Source organism: Drosophila mojavensis, unplaced genomic scaffold (genome assembly GCF_018153725.1).
Source record: "Drosophila mojavensis isolate 15081-1352.22 unplaced genomic scaffold, ASM1815372v1 contig_19, whole genome shotgun sequence".
Taxonomy (NCBI): domain Eukaryota; kingdom Metazoa; phylum Arthropoda; class Insecta; order Diptera; family Drosophilidae; genus Drosophila; species Drosophila mojavensis.
The window spans coordinates 693,317-717,349 of record NW_025318726.1 but is presented as its reverse complement, the minus strand read 5'-3'; the positions used below and the strand labels follow the sequence as shown (position 1 = coordinate 717,349).

The window sequence follows — 24,033 nt, the reverse complement described above, 5'->3', positions numbered from 1 at the left end:
TATGGTCAAGCTGTAAAATTTAACTATACGAATTATAATTCTGAATACGGAGCACTAATATGCAAAAATGTAATTAATCGTAGCATCATTAACTGTAGGTGTAATGGCATCGGTGGTGATAGTAGCTATAATTGTAGCTGTAAAGCACAATTATCAGTTGGGATATCGAAGATTTTATGCCCTTGTGTGGGGTGTTAATTAATGTGCTGAGAACGGATGATTCGATTTCAGTTAGTATGGAAATAAAGCGAATTTATGGCAGCAAATTAATTTGAAAATTGTTACACAAGTCTATATTGCTGACAATTCAGCAATATAGCGATTCGATATTAATTAGTATAGATATAAATAATATGCATATATCGAAGTTATGGCAGCAAATTAATTTGCGAATTGTTACACTCATCTAGGTTAAATTCGAATGCCGTTTGTTAAATGGAATAACTATAACAAAAATCCCCGACATTTTTTCATTATACAAAACCCCAATAATTTCACCCATTAAACAAAAACAAGTTGTTTAACTATGCGAAAGTCTGAAAATTTTTTCATTGGGACAGGTCTAGAGCTACTATATATGTATGTATATATTAAAATACATATATTCATTCTCTTATTACGTACGCCAGATTTATAAAAATGGGAGTAAAAGAACATGTATTCTTAAGTTAATGTGTATAAAATACCTCAAATAACATACATAAATAATTTAGCAATACGAATTTCACGACGAGCGAAGTGAAATTTCCGACGAACGCGAATGAAATTCGAAGTCAATTCGAATCAGAGAGGCAATGGGTGTATCAAAATTTGCTCGAATGCAAATCAGCTGATCAGCAACGTCATCAATCGAAACGGAACGAGCTGCCGAACTGTCCGAAGGTGATAACCGGGTCCGGCAGCAACCAAACTACCCAACAACAACAACAACAACGATGACAGCCGCAACAACAACAGCAACAGCAGTAGCAGCAGCAGCAGCAGCAACAGAGCTAGCAGCACCGGCGACGACGACGACGACACCGGCAGTCAATGTCAGAACGCGAAACGGCGGCGTTGACAACGGAGCTGCTCTAGAATCGCTCTGCCAGCTCGGGAAACTTTCAGCTAATACGCAAAGTGAACGTGGCTAATAGCATAACAAAGCAAATTAACCGAATCAATCAAAGCGTCAATCAAGCGGAATATGCGCACTCACAACAACAACAAAAACAACAGCAACAGCAAGTGTCTTGGGCAACAGCAACAACAATAGAAATGAACAAATTAAAACACGCGCTCAACAGGTGACACAGGTGCGATCAAAGGGTGGTGCAGAAGAGGGGATTTCGAATTACGAGCTTTGCACAGTTTTCTATACCCCGCACAATTGGCTTCATTGTTGTTATTTTAATTATATTTAAATACCAGTAAATTATGTACCGTGTAAATCATTTCGAACAAATCTAAATGATTGTATTTTATATACATTGACATGCAAGCCCATTAATGTGTATCTAAATTACAACTAAATATTAAACACAAGTCTTTTAACATTTCTAAGTCATGTCATTCCACTCAATCTTTTTTAAACTAGAAAATTCCAACACTTCAACTTGTGCAAAGCAAAAACAAAATCAGTCTACCCTGAATTCCTACTTTCAACTGGTTCAAAAAAAAAAAAAAAGAAAATACTCTACATATGAGTGTTTAGTAAAGCGGACTTGTTAGGGCTCAAGAGTCAGCTTAACATACAGATTGTTAAAAATCTTGAAGAGCTTTTTAATTTTTAAATTAAATAAACTTGAATCTTGAGCAGGCACTTTTATATGCCTATCGGACATTCCCATTATAGATCACTCATAATAGGAAACGTAAAATGATCGCACTCAACTAATCGACTAAAAACTAACCGCAAATCTGGCTGTTAATACGATTACAATAAAAAGCAAGTAAATAAAGTAATAAACAATTAAAAATGAAATCAGCATGATTTACATAAAATATATTTATGAAATACATAAACTATTTTTAGCACCTTGTCAAGTGAAAAAAATAAAATCTATAGAATTGAAACAGTCAACAATAATTTGTTGGATTTTCGCAGTATCATAAAATGAAATATAAGCCGAATGGAGTGAATAATAACATAAAGAAGCAAAAGTATATATAAATATATATATATATATATACATATAGTTAGTATGCAAATGACACAGATTTGAATAATGCAGTTTTTTAATTTTTGTTAAATATATATATAAATAATTCACATTAGCTTCGAAAGCAAAATAAAAATCGAATAAAATTTGAGTGTTTACAGCTCATTATCAGCGCGCTGTTGGATTGAAAAAAATACGTGCAAGTATATAAAAAATATCAAAAATCCAAACTGGCTAAAACCGCTTTACACTTGATTTTCTGCTGTAACGCAAATAAGAACTTTGTATGCAAATGCCAGAGCTAGACATATGTAAGTGTATTTACCCTCGTCGTATAACTGCTAAGTGTTCTGCGCCTGTTTCATAAATCTTTCGAATTTGTCGTCATAATGCTGACAAAAGATTAAGGCATTTTAATAAATCTTCGTAGGTAGGCACGAACTTGCAAGTGTTTGTTTTAATTTTTACAATACAGCGATTGTAAATTAAAGCCAGTTGGGCACTTGGCTTTGAAATTTCTGGATTACTCAGTTTTTGTTATACGATAAGACCATCGCCGGCCTATTTAGTAGGGAAATGGCCTCGTGAGCTCCCTCTAGAGCAAAATAATTCACAAAGATAAAAATGTACTGGAGTTTTATTTTCTCAGCTCTTCTCTACGCCAGGCGATCTCATTTTGAGTAATTAGAGAGTGCTTTAACACTGCTCAACAAGATTCGTATCCTACGATTTTTTGCAAATGAAACAGTTTGAAGACAAATAAGCAGATGATTTCCAAAATACAGTTAGTATTACGAATGAATTTGTCAACACGTAAAATTAATATACTCCAGATTTTGTAAGTGTTCTGAAAACTGTATTTTGCATAGTAAACTATATTTTGCTCTTCGCTAATCCTGTTCAATAGTGTAAACTTCACCAATACAAGTGTACCGCTGCATTATCGCAGCAGCCTTCAAAGCAATGTTCTCCTTAATTCACACTCTCTGCATGTAATCTTTATCATATGGCATTCTCTCTCTTTCACTCTTTATCACACTCTCTCTAATAAGCACAAAACTTGTTTTGCATCCCAATTCACAGCTAATTTACATGTGTGGGCGATCGTTGGGTGTTTAGTGTTAGTAAACTGCAAGAGAGAGACGGAGAGAGAGTGCGGTAAATGGGGGTGGGTATAATGTTTGCTCATGCATAATTTAATTATCTTAGCTAATAAAGCAGCTCATATACAGTTATTTACAATATGCTATTTATTTGTGTATCATTCCAGCCAAAAACAATAAATACACGACCATAATATATTGGCATAGTTAATTAATTCCAGACAGGAAAAACAACAAAACAACAAAAAGAAGAAGCAAAAAAACAAATAATTGTTGCTAATTTCTGTCCGTATTTGGCGTTAATCCAGGGCGCAGATAGCACAGATAGAACTGATAATGAAACTGTGATACATTTGACAACTTTTGTTGTCGTCGTGCCTAATTAAGCCGTCACACACTCAAGTGCGCCACTTCACATAGCTCGGAACACCCCGCCCACAAGCTCGCCCACTATCGCAGTGCCAAACAATAGCAACAACAACAGCAACAAATAGTCGTAGCCGAAGACGAAGAGGAAGAACTATAAGAAGTGAAGGTTTTTACCGGTAACCAGCGACGCCAGCAGCAGCAACAACAACAAACGCGCTGTCAACGCCGCCGTCGGAGTCAGCTGCTCCGCAAACTGAACGCATTTTCGCTTTTGCTCGCTAATGTAATAGTGCGTGTGTTTGTGTGTGTGTGTGTAAAAGAGACTGAGCACGACGCGACGCGTCGCGACGTTGGCTGCACTCCCGCTAAGTGCGCCCAACTTTCTGCAATCGAGAATCGCGGCAGAGCTTGGGATGTGTTGTGACTGTGGCGTTGGCATTGCCGTTGACGTTGGCGCTGGCATCTCTGCCGCTGCAAAGGAAGTCGATCTTGTGACTCGCTTGGTGCAACACAAAAGTGCAGCTAATTGAATTTAATGCACAAGCAAAAGGAATTTGATTTCATTTTCACATGTGACGCATACGCAGAGCCCACAGCAGAGTCAAACGCAATGCGGAAAGAAAGTGCGAGCGAAAAAACAAAGCAAAACGTGAATCTGCACAGTGAATGCAAATCCAAAGTAAACAACGCCAATAAAAATACATAAACAAAAGAAAATCAGTGCAAAGAGTGGAATTCCAGTTACAATACATTAATATTCAAGGCAACAGCATCTAATTGTGATATTGCAACATGTTCAACAAGAGTTCAAACACAAAATCAAATAAAAATGGACCCGAATCTCTGCTCCTCGTGCCCTCGCCGAATCACACTCTGCCCCTGCGCACGTGCTCCAATGCGTCCTCGTTGCGCTTCAATATGGGTCACGACCACGACCACGACAAGAGCCCGGATGGTTCCGAGGAGGGTCTGGGCTATACACACACTCTGGTGAGTTCATGCAAAAAGTGAAATTTTTTAATATAGTTTATATTTTTTATCAATTAAAATATTTATTTAATTTTTTTAATTTGACTGGACATTTTTCAATGTATTAAAAAAAGGGTAAATATTTTAGTATTTACAGCCTCGAACCTCAAAAATCACATTATTAATCTCTGTCCCAGTCGAGCTATGTATACTTTTTATATGCCCGACAGATATGACTATATAGATTTGTAATCTTATTTATTTTGGTTTCCATGCGCGACCACATGACTTTCCAGATCATATGATCTGATTTACGAACACAGATCGAACACATGATCTGGCAGGCTAGGCCAACAAGACAACCAGTTGAACAAAGACAAATATGTATGGCCGCACATGTGTACGAGCGTACTCCAACTGGGTTTCTCTCGCCATACCTGTTGGTTAGACATGACGTATCATATATATTCATATATGTACATATTCATTTTTTGTATAAGTCATATTTATTTAAATTTGGCAAGGGGTTCCCCCAGCAACAAAATAATTCAACCGTTTTAAATATATTGTAGTAGTAAAAGTATCATATCTTCGGAATTCCAAACATATAGGATGTATATACTTATAGTGTATGTATATTTAAATATATAGGTATTCTGTCTAGTCAGTCGCATTTTTACGCTGCTTTTGTTTTGGTCTTTCTCTTGCTCTGATCAATATACCCATAATGCTTATATATACCCATAATTAAATACAGACTGTATTTGTGCATATTCTAATATTCTTAAATAAACATATAAATATACATATACATAAATTTGCATCATCGACATGACAAATTAAGTATATAGTAATAATTATATTCAAATTCCCTTTGAAGTGGTTTGACCTTAGCGCGTTGCTTTGATGTGGATGCTGCGAGTGGGTCGTCAGCTTATCTGTTTGCTTTAGAAATCTTATGATTAAGCGTTTGTTGTGTGATAAGAAATAATTAGCATGTGAGAGCTGGTCGCCAAAAATAGCATAAGTATAAAACAAACATTTACACAGAACTCTCTGCCGGCTCTTGAAAGCTGTCAGAGATCTCTTCTCTGGCGATTAACGATTTTGGCACGCGCTCACACGGATCCCAACTAGGAATAATAACTTGTATATATTATTTAAGATAAGGCCTGAGATTTCTTAAAATCTTTTTGCACATTTAGTAAAAGTAAAGAACGATTTTTATACATGAGTACGAAAAGGGTATTTCATCTTCATTCTTGTTAGGTATATATTTTTCGGATTTTTATTAAAATTTGTCCAAAAATTTGCTACTCATAAGTTATTCATAAATTATTTTATACTTTTATAACGTCTATCGAGTTGATTGATTGATTTAGCACAACGATTGCAATTTAGCATTTATCGCCTAATGAATAAACAAAAGTAGCTCGTGTTTATGCCCTGAACCCACTCTGTTTATGTTAACTCAGAAGGAATTGAAATCGGATTTTTAATTACTCGCTCATGCGTTATTTACTTTTTACCTAAGCCTAGTTGATAACGGCTATTTCCGTAGCTCATTTATTATTATTTTGACATTAGTAGGAAAATCCAAATTGCTATTCAATTGTTTCCCAAATGCGCTAACTGTTTTCAGTTGACAATATCATTAATATGGGTATTACTTGGGAATCTTTTTAACTTGCCGACAATTGTATTAATGAAAGGTTTCTTATTGCGCTTCAAAGCTGTTCAAATTCATTTTCAATGTTTACACAAAGTGCAACATTTCTATTTTATATCAAATGAGGAATACTACATGATGACTGCGAGCCGTATAAATAATGTTAATAGTTAATAGTTGTCTTGAGTTGATTGGAGAGTAGAGAATTTTTATCGAAAAAATTAAAATTAATCAAATATGTGGGTTTATCGTATATCATATCGATATTTTATTTGGTTTTAGAGGTTCACAATCAATAACATCAAAATGTTCGGAGTCCATCTGGAGAGACAGCAAATAAGGGCACTTTGTGAACAACACGGCGTATGAGTGACAAAATTGCAATTAACACATAAAATTATATAACAGTCAAATTTGGGAACCCCTTTTACTTATTATACATAGATTACTTAAAAGATTTTTAGAATTTTTAATTTCTTTAAATACTTTATAGTTGTTCGATCATTGATTATAGGGGCTTATCTGGCCTAGGCTCCGTAAGCCATCATCATCAATCAAAAGAACTTCCCTATCGGCAATCACTTTGATTTAGGAGGGGCGACGATTGAGGCGTAAAATCCGAATCGATTTGATTTTGCGGCTGCACTCATTGATTATGAATGTTTATGGTCGATTTATTGTTTAATACAATTAACAATGTGCTTTATTGCAGGGCCTTAAAAGCTGTCGGCAGCTATTTCGCTACCAAACAGTTGGCTCGGGCCATAAATGTGAATTGCATTTGCGATAATATTGAATTCTTGATTCTACTTACATAAGTTTTGAATTTATCTCGAGAATCTGTGCAAATATTACACGATTACGTTATTTGTTAACATTTTTAATTAATTTTTGCACAGGTGTTGTTGTTGCTGCCGTTATTCACGCCTTTATCTTGGCCCGAATATCGGGATTGGGAAGCTGTTGAACACTGAAATCTACGGCTGCGGCCAAACATCTTCCATGATCTTCAGTTGCCCTGGAATGGTGGCCAAGTTCACTTTACTCTGTTGTTGGTTGTGGCTTTTTTTGTTTCCTTATAATTCAAAAACAATAAAATCATGTTAAAAAGTAATCTTAAGGTTTGTCCAATATTCGGAAAATTTAAAGCTAAAGTTTTGTTGACACTAAAAATATACAAATACAACTTATTTATTGAAAAAATTACAAAAATTTATATTAGTTAAACAAAAAATATATTTTGAAATTGAAATTTATTTCTGTAAAATATACAGAATATACAAATATTTGATTTGTAATCATTCGAAGAAAGCAGCATTTAATTTAAAATAAAATGTTGCTGTCTTAAGTATTCGAAAAGATATACGTCCTAAAAAGCAAGTGACCCTTTGGTTTCGTATAACAGTTTCTAATAAATTGATTAATATGTATTTTTGATTTGGTTTCCAAACAACATAAATAATTCACAAATTAGATACAATACTATAGAGAAATACAATAGAGATATCTTAAATATTATTTTGAACTATAAGTTTAAATAAATTTAATATATCCTCCATTTACGTATAGGACGTATACTATGCAAGTAAATCTCTAAGTTTTATATACAAAATGATTTATAGATGTAATGGAAGTGGCAAGCAATTCAATTTTCCCCCTTAATGTGAATTGATGTCATTCTGGGAATGTGCGCGTACAGATATTGAAATAAACTGATATAATGGGATAATAGTTATCGTCCCACCATATGACGCAAAGGTAACTGGAATTATTAGACGAAAATCTCAATTTTTCTAGGCATTTCTCAATCTTATTCTCTTCTCTTATCTTCAGCCGTAGAAAGATTTTGCGAATAGAATTAATATAATAATATTGGAACTAACAAACTTAAACTTAAAATCCTAATTCATATACTATTTTAATGTGATATTCCATTAAACAAAAATAGTAGTATTAGTACTTTTAGACACAAACAAATGAATGATAATATTTTGAAAACAATTCGAAACGAATTCCAAAATTATTTCATTCATCATATAAGATTATTATCAGATTATATGTAAACGATATTATATCATATTTTTCTCCCTCCCTGTTTCTCTCTCTCTCTCTTTCTCTCTCTCTCTCTCTCTCTCTCTCTCTCTCTCTCTCTCGTTGACTTCCTCTATATTTCCCTTTTCTTTCTCCCTCTACATCTGTATATTTGCACTCTCCCTATCTTTATTTTTATACCCTCCTCTCCCTTGCTCGCTTTTTCTCACTCTTTCTCTTGACCCCTATCTCTCTCTCCATCTATCTAAGTATTGTCTTCTGCTTTCTGTGCTTTTATATGACTTTCTCGAATATTCCACACCGTTTCTACAATTTTTGTGCTTTTGACACTTTACTGAGCGACCCACTTCAGCACTGTCGCGTGGACTGAATGATTAAAGATCATTGGATCGTATAATTTGCTAATCTCAAATGTAGGATCTATATTGAATAAGCAATGTTGGGTGTTTGCATCGCGCTTGTTGATCACCCAGTATAATCTGCGACAGAGTATTCAACCTATTTAGGGTTAGGCACATCATTAATGCCGTCATTTGGACAGGCGTCGCACTAAATTGAGCAATTCAATCAAAACCAAACTTTGCACTGGCTCACGACACTTACAGAGCAACAAAAAAAGATAAATCTGAAGAAAGATACATTTGAATCTGAGAAAATGCCGCATAGACAATCACAGACATGTGACTCGGTGCCATGTGCATAATCCACCTACACACGTACATATATTGAAAAAAAAAAAAAACACTTGAAGAGTTTAAAGCAAGATGATGTCGGCGAAAAGTCGACTCAATTTGAGCTGCTTAAGTGACAAGGCACAGTGGGGCAAGATGTAAAGCAAATTAACAAAAAATAATTGATATGCATATATGCATATATAAATACATATGCGAAATAAGCAGTCAAGAATGTGGCTGGTCAGCAGTTTTCGTAGCCTTTGCACCACTGTGCGCCGTGGCATTTTCACTTTTGCTCTAGCCCAGGCGGCACAAATTATTAAATTTATGAAATTTTATTGATGTTTTACACACAAACTTTGACCGCTTGAGTGCGGTTGTTTGTGTTGGTATGCGTGTGTGCTTGTGTGTGTGTGTGTGTGTGTGAGTAGACGGAGGGGATAAGTGCATGTCGGTTCTAAGCACTTGAGACTCTGTGCCACATTTTATGTAGAATCTTGAGCTTAAGCGAAACAATATCGAGACGAGTCTGCCGCAGATTCAGTTCAGTTCTAAACTTGATGCGAGACGCACGCAGCTAAAGATACTTTATCTCACAGATGCAACAGTGCAGAGTTGATACGGGAAGCGCTTAATTAATGCCATTGCTTTAGCAAAGCGAGGATTTCGTTAGCCCTCAAAGGCCTGCAAAGGCCCGCAAAGCCATGGCAATAGCCACGATCGATTAACTAGTTTTTAACCTCGTGCGTCGTATCGATATCGCGTTACTCTCTCTTCAGCTATATTCACCCCACACCCACACAGATATATACATACACAGACACAAGCAGCCATGGTGTACTTTGCCACTCGCGATAATCGTGATCGCAATGGCAAAGCCAAAACCAAACAGCAAGTCGAACGTATCATACACGATGAAGAGTTTGGTGAAGAGAATGTCGAACTGGTCGACTCCGAGTGGGCCGATTTTGAAAAGTTCATTCGTCAGTTGCGCCAGAGACGTAACAGTAACATATCCATGGAGACGGAGCTGCGTCATGTCCAGAAACACCCGAAAATCAAATCGCAGGCATTCTATCCGTGTCCGCCACCAGCCGAAAATGGACCCGATTCTGACTCATCCGATGACGATGATCCGTTTGGATATATCGACACACTTGTAAGCACAATATACATTTCTATATAGCCATCCAGTAGGCATCGATGTAAACGATCGATTAACTCGTATTAATCTATTTAAGTAAGCCATCCGCTGAAGTGATAAGATTTCTTGAACTAGGTGTACCTGGTAACCGAAGCGCCAACAGCGCCTTATCTTTATATCGGATATGAATGGTCTATTCACCCAGCAATTCAATAACAATCTGTCTGCCTCTTGCGTATATATCAGTTATATTGATCTTGCTCACTTTGGCAACGTCTGATGTGTTCAATTATGATACTGACGTAGTGATAGAGCAACAGGGAGAATACAATTGATATAATCATAATAACCATAAATCAACTAAAAATTTCCGAACATTATAGATAAAATCGTACAAAGTAAAACTTTAAAGAACAGAACAGAGGAAAGTCAAACATTGAATCATCAAAATAATCTAAGAGTATAGACCCTTCCCTGCTTCTCTTACAGTCGAATGTTAGGGTATACAGCGACAGAGTTCGCATATTTTTGTTTGGCGTGTTTTCCCTTTCCGAGTCGATGTGCAGAAGCAATGAAAAATAATGAATGAGAATGCAGAGAGGTGCAAAAAATATGCTGCTATTTTTAATCGGATTATAATGAATAATATTTAGCGTTTATTATAAGTTAAGAAATTATTTCACTGTCGAAGGTAGTAGGTTGCAAACGAAAGGGTAACCAGGCTAGCCAAAGAAAACAAATAATTCAGGTATACTTTAGCTTCTTTTAAAAAAGTATTTTAACAAATTTTCAAATTTTCTTACTGTTAAATGGAAATCATAAACTAAAAGAAGAGTCTATGAAAAAAACCTCTGTTGCTCTTTTTTCAAACTTCATCAATATTTATAGGAAATTGTGAAAATGTTTCATGTTCTTGAACTTCTTACCAATGGGTAAACACATTTGAGAGCATTTTAACAATTTATTGTTTATATTCAATGTTAAGAGTTTTCGGGCGCAGCTGATAACCCTGGGCAATGCACAGCGTCTAGTGTGTGGTCGAAAGAAAATTTCAATAATTTTTCAACAAGCGGAAAAGCTCGCGAGCATGTCCGTTTTAGTTTTAAAAAAGTTTTCCCAAAGATTAGAACGCAGCGTCGGTGTCGGACAAATGCGTGAAAATCAATAGAAAATACTAAGGAAAATCGTTGCAAATTATTGTGTGGATATTAATTTAAATAAAAACCAGTGAGAATATGCATAAATCAGTGTTAATAGATATTTGAGCACCGATGAGAATTGTGCTGAAATCTTTTGCCATATAATCTGATTGTAAAAATGTTAAAAATAATTGCGATAAAATTTACAAATGTTGACGGGGCGCGCCTCAAGGGCAGCGACATGTAATCACGGCGACTTGCAATGTGAAAAATCAACAGCAAGAAGAAGCTGAAAAACTAAAAATAATTGGCAACAAAATGCGAAACAGAAATTCGGCCAACAGCCACAGGCATGTCAAAGGCCGTAATACAGATCTAACCGACTGACACGCAGCACAACAAAAACAACAGCAACAACAGCAACAAAAGCAACATCAACAACATATATAAGATCAATACTATCTATACTATCTAACATTGAACGATCAGAAAACAAATCGCATTCGTCTATTCGAAATTCGAAATTCGTAACGTAATCAAATTCGGTTTGCTTCATGTTCAACAACAGTCGCACTCACCAGGATGAGTACATTCGCGAATACGCCTTCGAGCCGGAGCTGCTGATCAACCGCGAGGAGTATCTGCGCGAGGAGCAGCGCGCCCAAAAAGCACCCTCCACTCCCGTTCGCCTGCGCTGGGATGAGGCCATTGCCAAACAGAAGCAGAAGCAACAACAGCAACGCAAGTCCGCTGAAACAGAGAGCGATGACAAGAATCAAATTGAGTTTGAAATTGAGGCGTTCTACTATGTAAGATAATATTACTAAATAATATACATTTGTGGAACCAGCTCCCATTTAACACACAAAGAATTCAATTCGAACTTGACAACGAAAATAAATTAAAATACTGAGTGCCTTCATTGCAAAAACAGTTCATGGAACAGAAACCGTTCCATGATAAGTCAGCAAAGTGCATAAAATAATTTATTTTTTTTAATTATGCTTCTTGTGTACATCGGGAAACAGAATCAGAATTGCAACCGTTGGGGCAGCTTGTGCGCTCGAAATTGAATCGTTGATTTCTGTGAACATATCGGTAAATAAATTCCGAACTTCAAATGAATGGAACTAGCTCACATTTAAAAAAAAAAAAGAAATAACGTTCGATATTAAATAATATTCATATTTTTGATATAAGGATATTCAAAAACTCGAATACGAAAACAGCTTAGCTCATTCTCAGCTCTCTAGTTCTAAGTGTGTGTACTGTACAGTGAACCAGATCTATTTACAGCAAAAAGCTATGCAAAAACTGCAAAATTCTATGTTTCTCTACCCAATGCAGACATATGTATTTTCCCAGGCTAAAGAGACCTTCGCCCAGACCTCTGGGAAATTAGCTACGTTGCTCGTTCTTCTGCTATGTTATTTTTGTTGCATTTCTTATATTTTCTTACGATATTTTCTTTTCTCATGTTCTTTCTTGTCGCATGCCTAATTATTTATATTTATTTGGCTTTTGTTTTGACCATGGCATATGTGCTGGGGACCTTTCGTACACGTCTTTCAGATTGCACATTGTCAATGAATTTTAGTTAAGGCATTCGGGGTCTACGGATGGACTTTAAATTATAATATTACAAATATTGAGTTTTAGAGAATATATAACAGTTTATCATCCAATAGTTTTTTATAGTTTATGTTTCATGAATAAGTTGTTATAAATTAATCAAAAATAATTTTTTTCTAATTGGCTGAATCTTTCCATATATATATAACATTTTTTTTCACACATATTACATACATCTATGCATATATCCTCTCTTTCTATTATATCTCCAAGCTCACGCAAATAGACTGCTCTTATATTAAACGCTCTCTTATATTTTTTAAATCATATATAAAGACATATTTGTCTAAGAGCATTTATCTGCGTAATCATTGTCAATTTCTTAAAATATGCGAATTTTATGACTTTTTTCGTTGCTATGCTCTCCATCCATGAAATGGGAATTTCCGCAAATAAAAATCGTTTTGTGACGAAAATTCGTTACTTATGAGATATGCGCTCTCTTATTTTATTTTTGATCTATATGCATATTTTTGTTTTGATTGGCTTTTTTATATACCCTGCACATTTTGTAAAGGGCCTAGCTAGGGTATGATGTGCGATGAGAATAACAACTTATAATATACATTTATATTGCGACATGGCATAATAGAGTATTAAGATCTCAGATCTCGGGATCGACTCACTCAAGCCACTCATATGAGATTGTGGATTTTTTTAGCGAGATATTTATAATTTTTTCTGGTATCTACTAGTCGAGCACCGCTGGCTAGATCACGCTTTTTGTATTGTTTGGTTTATTTTAAAAGACGAGAGTTTTCAAGTTATTTATATGTATGGGACCTTTGGCTGCTGCCAAAATGATCAACAAGTGAAACGAATGCGTTAGTAAGTGGTTGGTATTCTTGGAGGATGGTGGACAACGTTTATTTATATTTAATTTCCATTGTTTTGTACAATTGAAGAGGCATTCAACGAAGCCTAATAAGTATAATAAAATATATAATATATCATTTGAGTGCTTATAATTGTTATTAATTCACAGATGTATGGTCGTTATACGAAAGATCTAGGAGAATTTGCTAAAGATGAAGCCAGAAAACTCAAACTACTCGAAAAGCGAAGAAAACAAGAAGATAAACAAAGAAATAAGGTAAATTCTAAATATAAGAACAAAGAGAATATGTATATAAATTTATAATTTCTTTAAAAAATTAAACATGTGACAATCTATATATTATAACGTGCCTAACGTACTGAGCAATATATAAATACTTAAGGTAAAGCATACAATTTTTATAGACAACCAAATTCCAATATACATACTCTATATATTCACTTAACATCGAAATTATGCAAACTACTTGCATTCATGAAATTCACAAACGCCATTTTGAGTCTGCACAAGAATAATTTGGCATAGATCCCAATAGATCCCATTGACAGTGGTAGCTACATACACTACTACATGTAATGTTCGACTAAATATCTAAATAAACATATAGATGTATATATGCACATGTGGTATATGTACGTATGCTAAGACCATTTTGAGCGCATCGGTTTATAAAGCAGCAGTGCTGGGAAATATTTACAGGAACTGTTGGGCAAACGAGCGACGCGCATAAAACGCATCTCATCATGGATATGGAAGCATACATTGGCGCGGCTGGGCGAGGATTGGGTATTCCTGGCTCTGCTGGGCATCATAATGGCCCTGCTCTCCTTTATCATGGACAAGGGCATATCAATATGTACAAATGGTAAGCCCATGGCCAACCTTTACAATCATTGTATCTCCTATATCTATTCTTATTGGAACACATCCTTGGTCACATATAATTTTAGCTCGTATTTGGCTCTATCGCGATCTTACTTCACAGCCCTTTATACAGTATATTGCTTGGGTATCATTGCCGGTCTGTCTAATATTATTCTCAGCCGGCTTTGTGCATCTCATCGCACCGCAAAGTATAGGTAAGTGCAGAACTAATTATCTAACTAACTATTACTAACAGTTGGTATATAGAAATTGTCAAGTATTTGTTGTGCATAAGTAAGATTAAACGTTTTTCTATCACCTAAGTATTTTTTTTTTATATTTGGTTTTTTTTAACTTTAAAATCGTTTGGTAGTTTTAGAACTCGTAGTTATTTGAGTTTTCCAAAGCAAAAATAAACAAAAAACTCTAAACAATATTAATTTTTTTACTTACTTACTTACTTCGATGGTTGTTTAGAATTCGAAAAGAAAAGCAAGACATTATATCGAAGCAAAAGATGTTTACCATAGGTTTCTTTAACTAATCATATGCAAATAAATTTATATAATTTTTTAAAACTAAATAATAATTCGAAATATTAAAGCAGACCTTTATATATGTCAGTTGGAGAATTAAAAAACACAGACAATTTCAATGGAAGTATACCCATTTGCATTTAATAAAAACCCTGTACCACTGCAATCCGGCAGCTGCCCGCACCAAACGCACTTGGCACCTCCAATAACTGAACTATTCCAACTAAATGTCTATATGTATTATACTCGAAACTGACTACCCCATAAATGAGCACAACAAATTTACTAATTGCTGTATATACTCACTTACCAGAGCACTAAGCGCATGCTAATTGCAAATTCTAGATATATATTGCATTTTATTGAACTTCGACTATGTATAGGTTCCGGTATACCTGAAATGAAGACCATACTGCGCGGCGTTGCGCTGAAAGAGTATCTCACATTTAAGACATTAGTGGCCAAGGTAATTGGTTTAACGGCAACTCTGGGCAGCGGTATGCCATTAGGAAAGGAAGTAAGTATAAGAAATTGATGCCAGCTAATGGCACACCCACTGAGCCACACAGTCACACACATACACACAACCACATGCACACACACACACCCATTCACACATTTTGGAAAACTCTACAATCGAAAAAATATATACAAAACTAACCCCGTCTCTAGGGTCCTTTCGTACATATAGCAAGTATTGTAGCACAATTATTAAGTAAACTCGTCACATCATTCCAAGGCATATATGAGAACGAGTCCCGTAACTCTGAAATGCTGGCGGCTGCCTGTGCCGTCGGCGTGGGCGCGTGCTTTGCTGCGCCCGTAGGTGGTGAGTACTAAAGTCCACTTAGTAAAATTTTAAAAAGCTGAGACACGGATCGATCCATTTGGCAGGCGTTCTGTTTAGTATTGAGGTAACCACAACGTATTTTGCGGTGCGCAATTATTGGCGCGGTTTCTTTGCGGCCGTGTGTGGTGCAACGGTTTTTCGACTGCTGGCTGTGTGGTTCCAGAATGCGGATACTGTGCGCGCACTATTCCTAACCAATTTTACCACAGAATTTCCCTTCGATCCGCAAGAGCTGTTTGTGTTTGCATTAATTGGGTAAGTCAATATGTTGCCTATTGCCATTTCAATCTAATCTTTGAATTCAAATTTTCATTTCAACAGCTTTGTTTGCGGCTTAGGTGGCGCCACCTATGTGTGGGTGCATCGTCGATATGTGCTTTTCATGCGCTCCAACAAACGCATGAACAAATTTCTACAGAAAAAGTGAGTACTTATCGATTACCTATGTTACTGCTCCGATACCCATTGTTGCGGGAACATTATTCAAATATCGATATCGTTAATCAAATTCAAACTCTTTTGATTTTCTCTCGTTTAGTCGCTTTCTGTACCCCGGCTTTCTGGCGCTGTTGGTCTCTAGCATTTCATTTCCCCTAGGCACAGGCCAGTTTTTAGCCGGGGAGCTCAGCACACACGAACAGGTAACGCAGTTGTTCAGCAATTTCACCTGGTCGCGCAGTGATCTGACTGTGGAGCAAGCTGCCGTTGTCACGCACTGGATGACCAGCTACACGAGCGTCTTTGCCAACCTGGTGATCTTTACCATCTTCACGGCAAGTGAATGCGTTTCCTTCTCTATGCCATCAAATACTTATTGAATTTCTTGTTGTTGCAAGCAGTTCTTCTTTTCCATCATAGCGTCCACGATCCCGGTGCCATCGGGCATGTTTATACCTGTATTTAAAATTGGCGCCGCATTTGGTCGCTTGGTGGGCGAACTAATGGCCTCCTGGTTTCCACATGGCGTGCGCTACGGCGGTCGATTGTCACCCATTATGCCAGGTGGCTATGCCGTTGTCGGCGCAGCTGCCTTTTCCGGCTCTGTGACGCATACGGTATCCGTGGCTGTGATTATCTTTGAGATGACCGGACAGATAACCCACGTTGTGCCCGTGATGATAGCCGTGCTGGTGGCCAATGCGGTGGCATCGCTGCTGCAGCCCTCGATCTACGACAGTATTATACTGATTAAGAAGCTGCCGTATTTGCCTGATCTGCTGCCATCTAGTTCCGGCATGTACAGCATCTTTGTGGAGGATTTCATGGTGCGGGACGTGAAGTACATTTGGCATGGTATCTCCTATCAAAAGCTCAAAGAGGTGCTCAAGATCAACAAGGCGCTGCGCTCCCTCCCGCTTGTGGACAGTCCAGAGAATATGATACTGCTCGGCTCTGTGCAGCGCTACGAGCTGATCAAGATAATTGAGAAGCATATTGGACGGGAGAAGCGCATGGAGGTGGCGCAAAAGTGGCAAAAGGAGGCCGAAGAGCGCGCCCTCGAAGAGGAGAAGAAAAAACAAGAAGCTGAGCTAAAACAGCGTCGGCCCTCACGCTTCGAAGTGCTGCCCGCCCCAGACATACTCAGTCTGCGGCAGATAGCCAACGATGAGATGTTGCCGCCCAAGAAACGGGCGGAGACACTACACAGCTCCTTAACGCCACGCAAGTCCATATTGAAGAAGACGAACTCATTCAACTTGAAGACCTACGCGCCCGCCTCGCCGCACAGTCCCAGCATTACGCCGTACACCACGATAACAGGCAATTCGGAGTTTCGTATACGGTCCGCATTCGAGGCCATCTTCAAGAAGTCCACCACGCTGCAGGATGTACAGCCAGATCCGGAAATGGGCTCCATGTCGCCGGCAGCAAGCAACAATGAGGTGCAAGGGCAACGTGCACCCAGTGCCCCCAGCACACCTGGCATATCCAAGAAGGTTCAGTTGGTAAGTCCTGCTCGCTACACGCTCCTATTTTGCATTCTGGGGTTATTCGTGCTTAATAACTAACGGAGTTAGGCTCCTCAATTCACTTTGTCCGTTGCGCTTATTTCTGTAAATATATTTGCATTCCAAGCAAGCACAAAACAATTGGAACTTTGTCACAGATCAGATCATGCTGGTAAGTACATAAGAATTACATCGCTTTTTCTCTACGCATTCGTTTACTATTTGGTATTCTGATGAACCTCTTTCTCGCTCTGTGTCCGTCCACCTTCACTTATCCCTTTCTATATCTGCAAGCAAGTAAATCCTATTACAAAATCGGAGTCAGCCAAAAAAATGGTAACAACTATAAATTTGTAATTCAAATATTTTATATAGGTAGATTCACTTGTTTAATATTAATTTTTTTTTTTTTTTTTGATTGAGTACAATGGTTGGGGCATTTCTTAAACATAAAGTTAATTTTTAGATTTTGAAATAATTTTTTGATTTAACCATTTTAATAAATTTTCGGGAGTGTCTGTACCGTATCAGCATCACCTCTAATACTCACTCGACCTCAGTATATTGCCTAGCCTGCTTGTAGCTTCTGCATATGTACATACATACATATGTATGTACATATGTATACATAATATATATATATATAAGTAAGCTTAACAATCTCCGCGACGTTTTAGATTTATATTTAATATTGTTGATCGCAAATTAATATAAAATATGTAACGCTTTGAATATGCCGCCCGATAAGGATGACACAGATGTGACTATAACAGAGAAAACAGATTCGTATAAGCCAATTAATATGCCGCTGAACGATGTGAATACAGATAAGACCTCCATTAAATACAAAACAAATAAAGTTTCAGATATTAATAGACAGACCCACGAACCGGCTACTGTGTCCCTTCTAAACGAGAATCACGTAGATAAGCAAAGAAATGTTAAGAAAAAAATTCAATTCAGCTGCGATGTGAGAGTTAAAGATTCGGCATTGCATGGCTGTACGTTGGATAAGCTATCCGATAATCAAGAATCAAATGAAATGGGTTATACGATAGAAGATGACGATGATAAGTTTAATGACGATGACGAGCAGACGGTAAGTCTGATTTGTTCTCTGTATATTTTGTATTTCTCTTTCTCTTAAATCAGTGTCTTGTATTGTAATCCATACTAACCGATCAATTATTTCTATATCCGACATTTAACCCAAAACTATTTCTATTTCTATTCTCTCTATTGTTTGCATTGTACTCCGTTCTTGTAAATATATATATTTATATATATGTAAATCTCTTAATGCACAAACAAATCAAAACATATTAAACAGAGCACGATTACAAAAAAGGCAAAGTCAGTGCAATTGGTATGTATATATTTATAGATAAATCCATCGATAAACGAAATACGTATAACTAAGAATTAAACTAAAAATGTTGAATTATATGCATTTCTCGGTTCTAGCCAAGGGAACGTGTTATAGACATGTCGCCAGAGGATCAGAAGCAATGGGAACTGGAGGAAATGCAGAAACCCATCGATCTAGAAAAGGCACAGATACATATAGATCCATCGCCCTTTCAACTTGTGGAACGCACCTCCATACTCAAGGTGCATTCGCTGTTCTCTATGGTGGGCATCAATCATGCGTATGTAACAAAAATCGGACGTCTTGTTGGTGTGGTCGGTCTCAAGGAGGTAATTGCTCTCTGAAATACTTACCGTCCATTAGCTGATCCAAAATGTTTACTTGACAGTTACGCAAGGCCATCGAAGACATCAATAGCAACAGCTTCGTGGCGCATCCCCGGGACGAGGAACCCAATTCCGACTCGAAACCTGCTGCGGAGAAGCCTCTGCTGGCAGCTAGTCCAAGTGGTAGTGACAAAGCAGTTGACATGACCATTACCTCAATGGATTCGGCGCTCTCTAATTCTGACAACTGTTCCGATATTGAAATGGAGCATCTGAAGTCTCTCGATACGCCAGAAATAGCGCTCACCATGCCGCCAGCAGAGGCAAATGCAAATGCAACAACACAAGACACAAACAAATCTGTTTAAACTAGGTTTCCATCTGTAGAAAAAAAATATTTATATATATTTACTGTTAGCTACGGCAACAATGTTTGTTAAATGCCGTTGTTAAAACTCTTTAAACTTACAGTTTAAAGCTAAACTAAGTGATAGCATAATTAATTAACTAGTTGATCAAGTTGTTATGTATTTATATCTCTCGCTAGTACATAGAATCAAAGATATCGTGATCTATATTTAAGTTGCAGCAAGTGCAAAATAAATATTTTAAAATAACAACAAGCAACTTTTGAAATATACATTTAAACTGGAAAATAGTCATTTGTTTGACTTTCCACATTCATGATGTAATAAAAAATTGATTTTGATTTGGACATCCAATTCCTTGATTTGGCTAATTATACCTTGAAAACGAATTAATATTGAAAATGGAAAATCAGGGTTAATTGATTTTGTGAAAACTGGCAGGCAGGAGGAAGCATCGCAGATCAAGGCGATAAGCTGCATCGATATATTCCTGTCCGTCTGCTTGTGCGTATGAACTCCGAGATCTCAGAAGATATAAGAGCTAGAGAAATTTTAAATTTAGCGTATATACCATACACAGTACAAGTTGATCATATTTTTTAAATATCTCATTCGATTTCTTTTTAATCGATAATAATCGATTGATTGATTTCGATTTTTCAGTGCAATTTTAATACTATTAGACCTGGAGACTTCAGATTTAATATGCATATGCACTGCTAATAGAGCAGAAGCTTACCTTAGGGAAATCACTTGACGTGTCAAGCATTTTGTTGCCAATGTTGTGCTGTGATTTCTCAATCCTATCCTACATATATTCTATTTTAGCTCTTTTCTTACTCTTTTCTTTATATTTCTTATTATTTTTCCTTTTTACTATCTTGTAATGTTATTCTTTTTCGTTACTAATTTTTATCTTCAGAATTATTATAATTGTAATTAAAAGAAAAATATTTAGGCTCCTTTTATATTTATTTTAAGTTTTCATTTAACACTTTCTGCTTTTCATAATTTCAATAGTATCACTGACCATATTTGACTGTTCATAGGAGCATAGCTGACCGGACTGGCAAATAAAATACCCCCATCGGGTTGTAATAATTTTCTCTACTTTTTTAGGCCATATAATTATAGTTTTAATTGATTCCTGATTTGTCAATATATCTTATTTTAAATAAAATAATAAATTAAACACTTATTTAATATTTCTTGATTCGGGGCAACATAAAGTTAAAAAAAACTTCATGGTTATAGACATTAAAGAATTAAATTAAATCAGGACTCTCCAAATCTGATGGATTCGGGTCACTTCAGGCAATCAAGATAAACAAATCTGAAACTTTTGTATATAATCAAAGTACGTAGCGGGTTTTATATTAACCCGTCAAAAATAATTTATTTTTAAGTGAACTAAAATTCTCTGATCTGCAAGTCGAACCAAAATTTTTTGTAACATAAATTATGACTCGTCGAACTTTGAGATGTCGGTCAATTGCAAACAAAATTTGGTCAAGAATATGCGTGGGAAAATATTCGCAAGCTTTATACATATTTGAAATTTTTCAATGGTATAGTGCCGCAAGGAACTGCATATGCCATATTTGAATCACAATCTGATAAAGGGCGACACTTCCTAGTATCAATGGGAGATACGCCACTTATTTATGAACAAGAAATTGAAATGACTAGTACTTGGAATTTCATTGCACCAAAATCTAAGAACATAATCGAATCAGTTAAAGTCATGGTTTGCCTGCCTATAAATTTAAGTTTACTGACGAATTAATCGAAGATTGCACGAAAAAACCTCGTCCCGCTGCTTTGTACACGGTACTCAACTATCCCTTGTATGATGAAATGACACAAGCTTTGTTGGATGATCTGGATATGAATGCAGCTTCTGAAACTGCCCCCTATACTACACATGGTCCCACTGGCCAATTATACTCATTATGTTTTGTATAGTTTTTGTTTTTTTCACGTCTTTATTTAAAACTTAAAAGTTAGCCTTGTAGTATTGTAGTAATTTTATAAGCATTTGTTCATATTGATGAACATAATTTATACTTGATAATATTTAAAAAAGAACTTTGAAAACATGTATGAAATATATGTATACAAAATTAAAGAGATAAGGGCGCTTTGTATTTTTTGATCCGATATTTATCTACCATCAATTATCTGTATCAAATAAAAAAAGAATTCTCAGTATAAAGCATTCTTTATTTATCAACACGTTCTATCTCTCTTGTGCAAGTAAGCCTGGGATTTCGCCTTACTTCTGATGTCAATATATCCGCTTATACTATTCTACCATATCGTAGGATCGTATTTGTCGCTTCCACCAGGATCCGTCGTTTTCCTCCTATCAGTCCGTAACATTTTCTATCTGTCTACGCAAAGACCCCGTTGCTATCGCTATTTTTCGCGTGTCATGCTTAAGCTGTTCCCAGAAGGTATGTTTTCTGTCCCTCTGACATACATTGAAATCTGTTTCAGCAGAAACAGAAGCAACTCCGTTTGCTCAGATTTTAAAATATATTCGATTTCGAATTCTTTTTGATCATCCAAGTATGTACAAGTATAGAACTTTTCACATTAACTCAGAAATAATATTTGTTACAAGTAAACTGAAATTCTTCGATATTGAAGTCAAATAAAATTTGTTTGTTAAGTATGCCGCGTCGTCGGAATAAAATCTGTAGAACAATTAAAAACAAAATTTGGTCGAAAATATGCGTGGGAAGATACTCAAAAGATATGATATACAAATATTATAATAAAATAATACGACCAGGCACTCCATATGCAATATATCAAACTCAGTCTGAAAATGGCGAACAATACTTAGTATCTATGGGATCGACTGCGCTAATTTTTGAAAGACAAATTAAAATGAATAGTGCTTGGAATTTTGTCGAGCCAACATCTAATAGGATAATCGAACCAGTTAACTATATGGCTTGTCTACCGTATAGATTCTCATTGACAGAGGATTTAATCGAAGAATGCACAGGAAAACCTGGCTTCCCTTCTAAATTCACGGTTCTCAACTATCCCCTGTATGATAAAATGAAGTCGGAGCTCGTGGGGAACTTGCAACCAGACTTATTTTTTAAGAATTCCTCCAAATCCCACACGATCTCCCACTGGCCACTGGTACTCATTGCGTTTTGCCTCATTTTTGTATTCTCTCGTTTTTACTTAAGGATATAAAATGCTGGCTGAATCACTTGTGCATATTATTGTTGTTCAATGATATTTAAGAAGGATGATCTAGTCGATTAGAATATACCTGATTAGAATATACCCTGATTCCACGAAGAGATAATATCCGTATTATTCTATGCATACATTCATAAATGTGTATTTGCATGAAAAAATAGAAACAGAAGAGCTTGAACAAAGTGTGGTATATACTGGCATCACTCAAGTTAACAGCGCTTAAGCTTAACATATGGAACCATGTTAACAAGATCTCAGCTGAATGTACAAATACCCTGTATTCGAATTTCGAATAGTGTACATAAAATTGCACAGCTTAATAATAAAAAAAAAAAAAAAACAATAAGTTCCAATATAAACAATATTTTATAACGTTTTGCATCAGCATACATAACTCCTAAACTAGTTATACAGGGCACATTTGCGATCGCATTTTGACGCGAAATGAGAACGATTGGCGACAAGCAGCCCGTTGGGCCTTTGGCCAGTTCATCTCTCTCGATTATGCGACAAAGTAGACTGAGGAAGCATGATCTGGATTGATAAACCCATTTTGGCTGCGCTCGAGCGCGGATGTGACTTCCAAAAAATCTACACGAGTCAAAAAAAAAAAATTTATAGTAAAAAAGTGAAGTTCTGAATAATTAAAAAAAAATATTATGTTCTGAATAATTAAAAAAAAATAAAATAAAACAAATTATAAATAATTATAATTTAATGAAATTCAGACACCGCCTTCAGAGTTCACCTTTAGTTAACTATCAGATTGAAACGCCATAGTCAGGCAGCACATAGGGTCATCATCCTTGCAGCAGG

At 36.2% G+C, this 24,033-nt stretch overlaps 1 protein-coding gene and 1 long non-coding RNA gene across 18 annotated transcripts; one reads left to right on the top strand and one right to left on the bottom strand.

The window, feature by feature from the left end:
* The first annotated feature begins 1,031 nt into the window (after positions 1-1,031).
* Positions 1,032-22,120, top strand: LOC6572531 (chloride channel protein 2). 17 transcript variants are annotated; one of them, XM_015166479.3, is made up of 17 exons: positions 1,032-1,295; positions 3,412-4,603; positions 13,878-13,985; positions 14,430-14,595; positions 14,681-14,809; positions 15,514-15,647; positions 15,803-15,959; positions 16,025-16,235; positions 16,302-16,403; positions 16,519-16,753; positions 16,820-17,926; positions 18,057-18,101; positions 18,224-18,265; positions 18,678-19,028; positions 19,260-19,295; positions 19,394-19,627; positions 19,687-22,120. In XM_015166479.3, the coding sequence occupies exons 2-17, from the start codon at positions 4,406-4,408 to the stop codon at positions 19,990-19,992; spliced, it is 3,561 nt and encodes a 1,186-aa protein (XP_015021965.1). In that variant the 5' UTR covers positions 1,032-1,295; positions 3,412-4,405; the 3' UTR covers positions 19,993-22,120. The 17 variants fall into 17 exon arrangements, with proteins under 17 accessions (XP_015021965.1, XP_032589468.1, XP_015021963.1 ...); XM_015166477.3 differs by lacking the exon at positions 1,032-1,295 and adding an exon at positions 2,435-2,452; XM_044007569.1 differs by lacking the exon at positions 1,032-1,295 and adding an exon at positions 3,291-3,309.
* LOC116804864 lies at positions 7,062-11,925 on the bottom strand. Its single transcript, XR_004364883.2, has 2 exons — positions 11,839-11,925; positions 7,062-7,326 (listed from the first exon to the last, which is right to left on the bottom strand). It is a non-coding gene; the product is annotated as an uncharacterized LOC116804864 (long non-coding RNA).
* Positions 22,121-24,033: the final 1,913 nt, after the last annotated feature.

Coding starts and splice junctions, on each gene's coding strand:
- LOC6572531 (XM_015166473.3), top strand. CDS start 9,810: ATGGTGTACTTTGCCACTCGCGATAATCGTGATCGCAATGGCAAAGCC. Junction 13,986..14,429: donor AAGATAAACAAAGAAATAAG/GTAAATTCTAAA, acceptor AAATATTTACAG/GAACTGTTGGGCAAACGAGC. Junction 19,628..19,686: donor GTGTGGTCGGTCTCAAGGAG/GTAATTGCTCTC, acceptor TTTACTTGACAG/TTACGCAAGGCCATCGAAGA.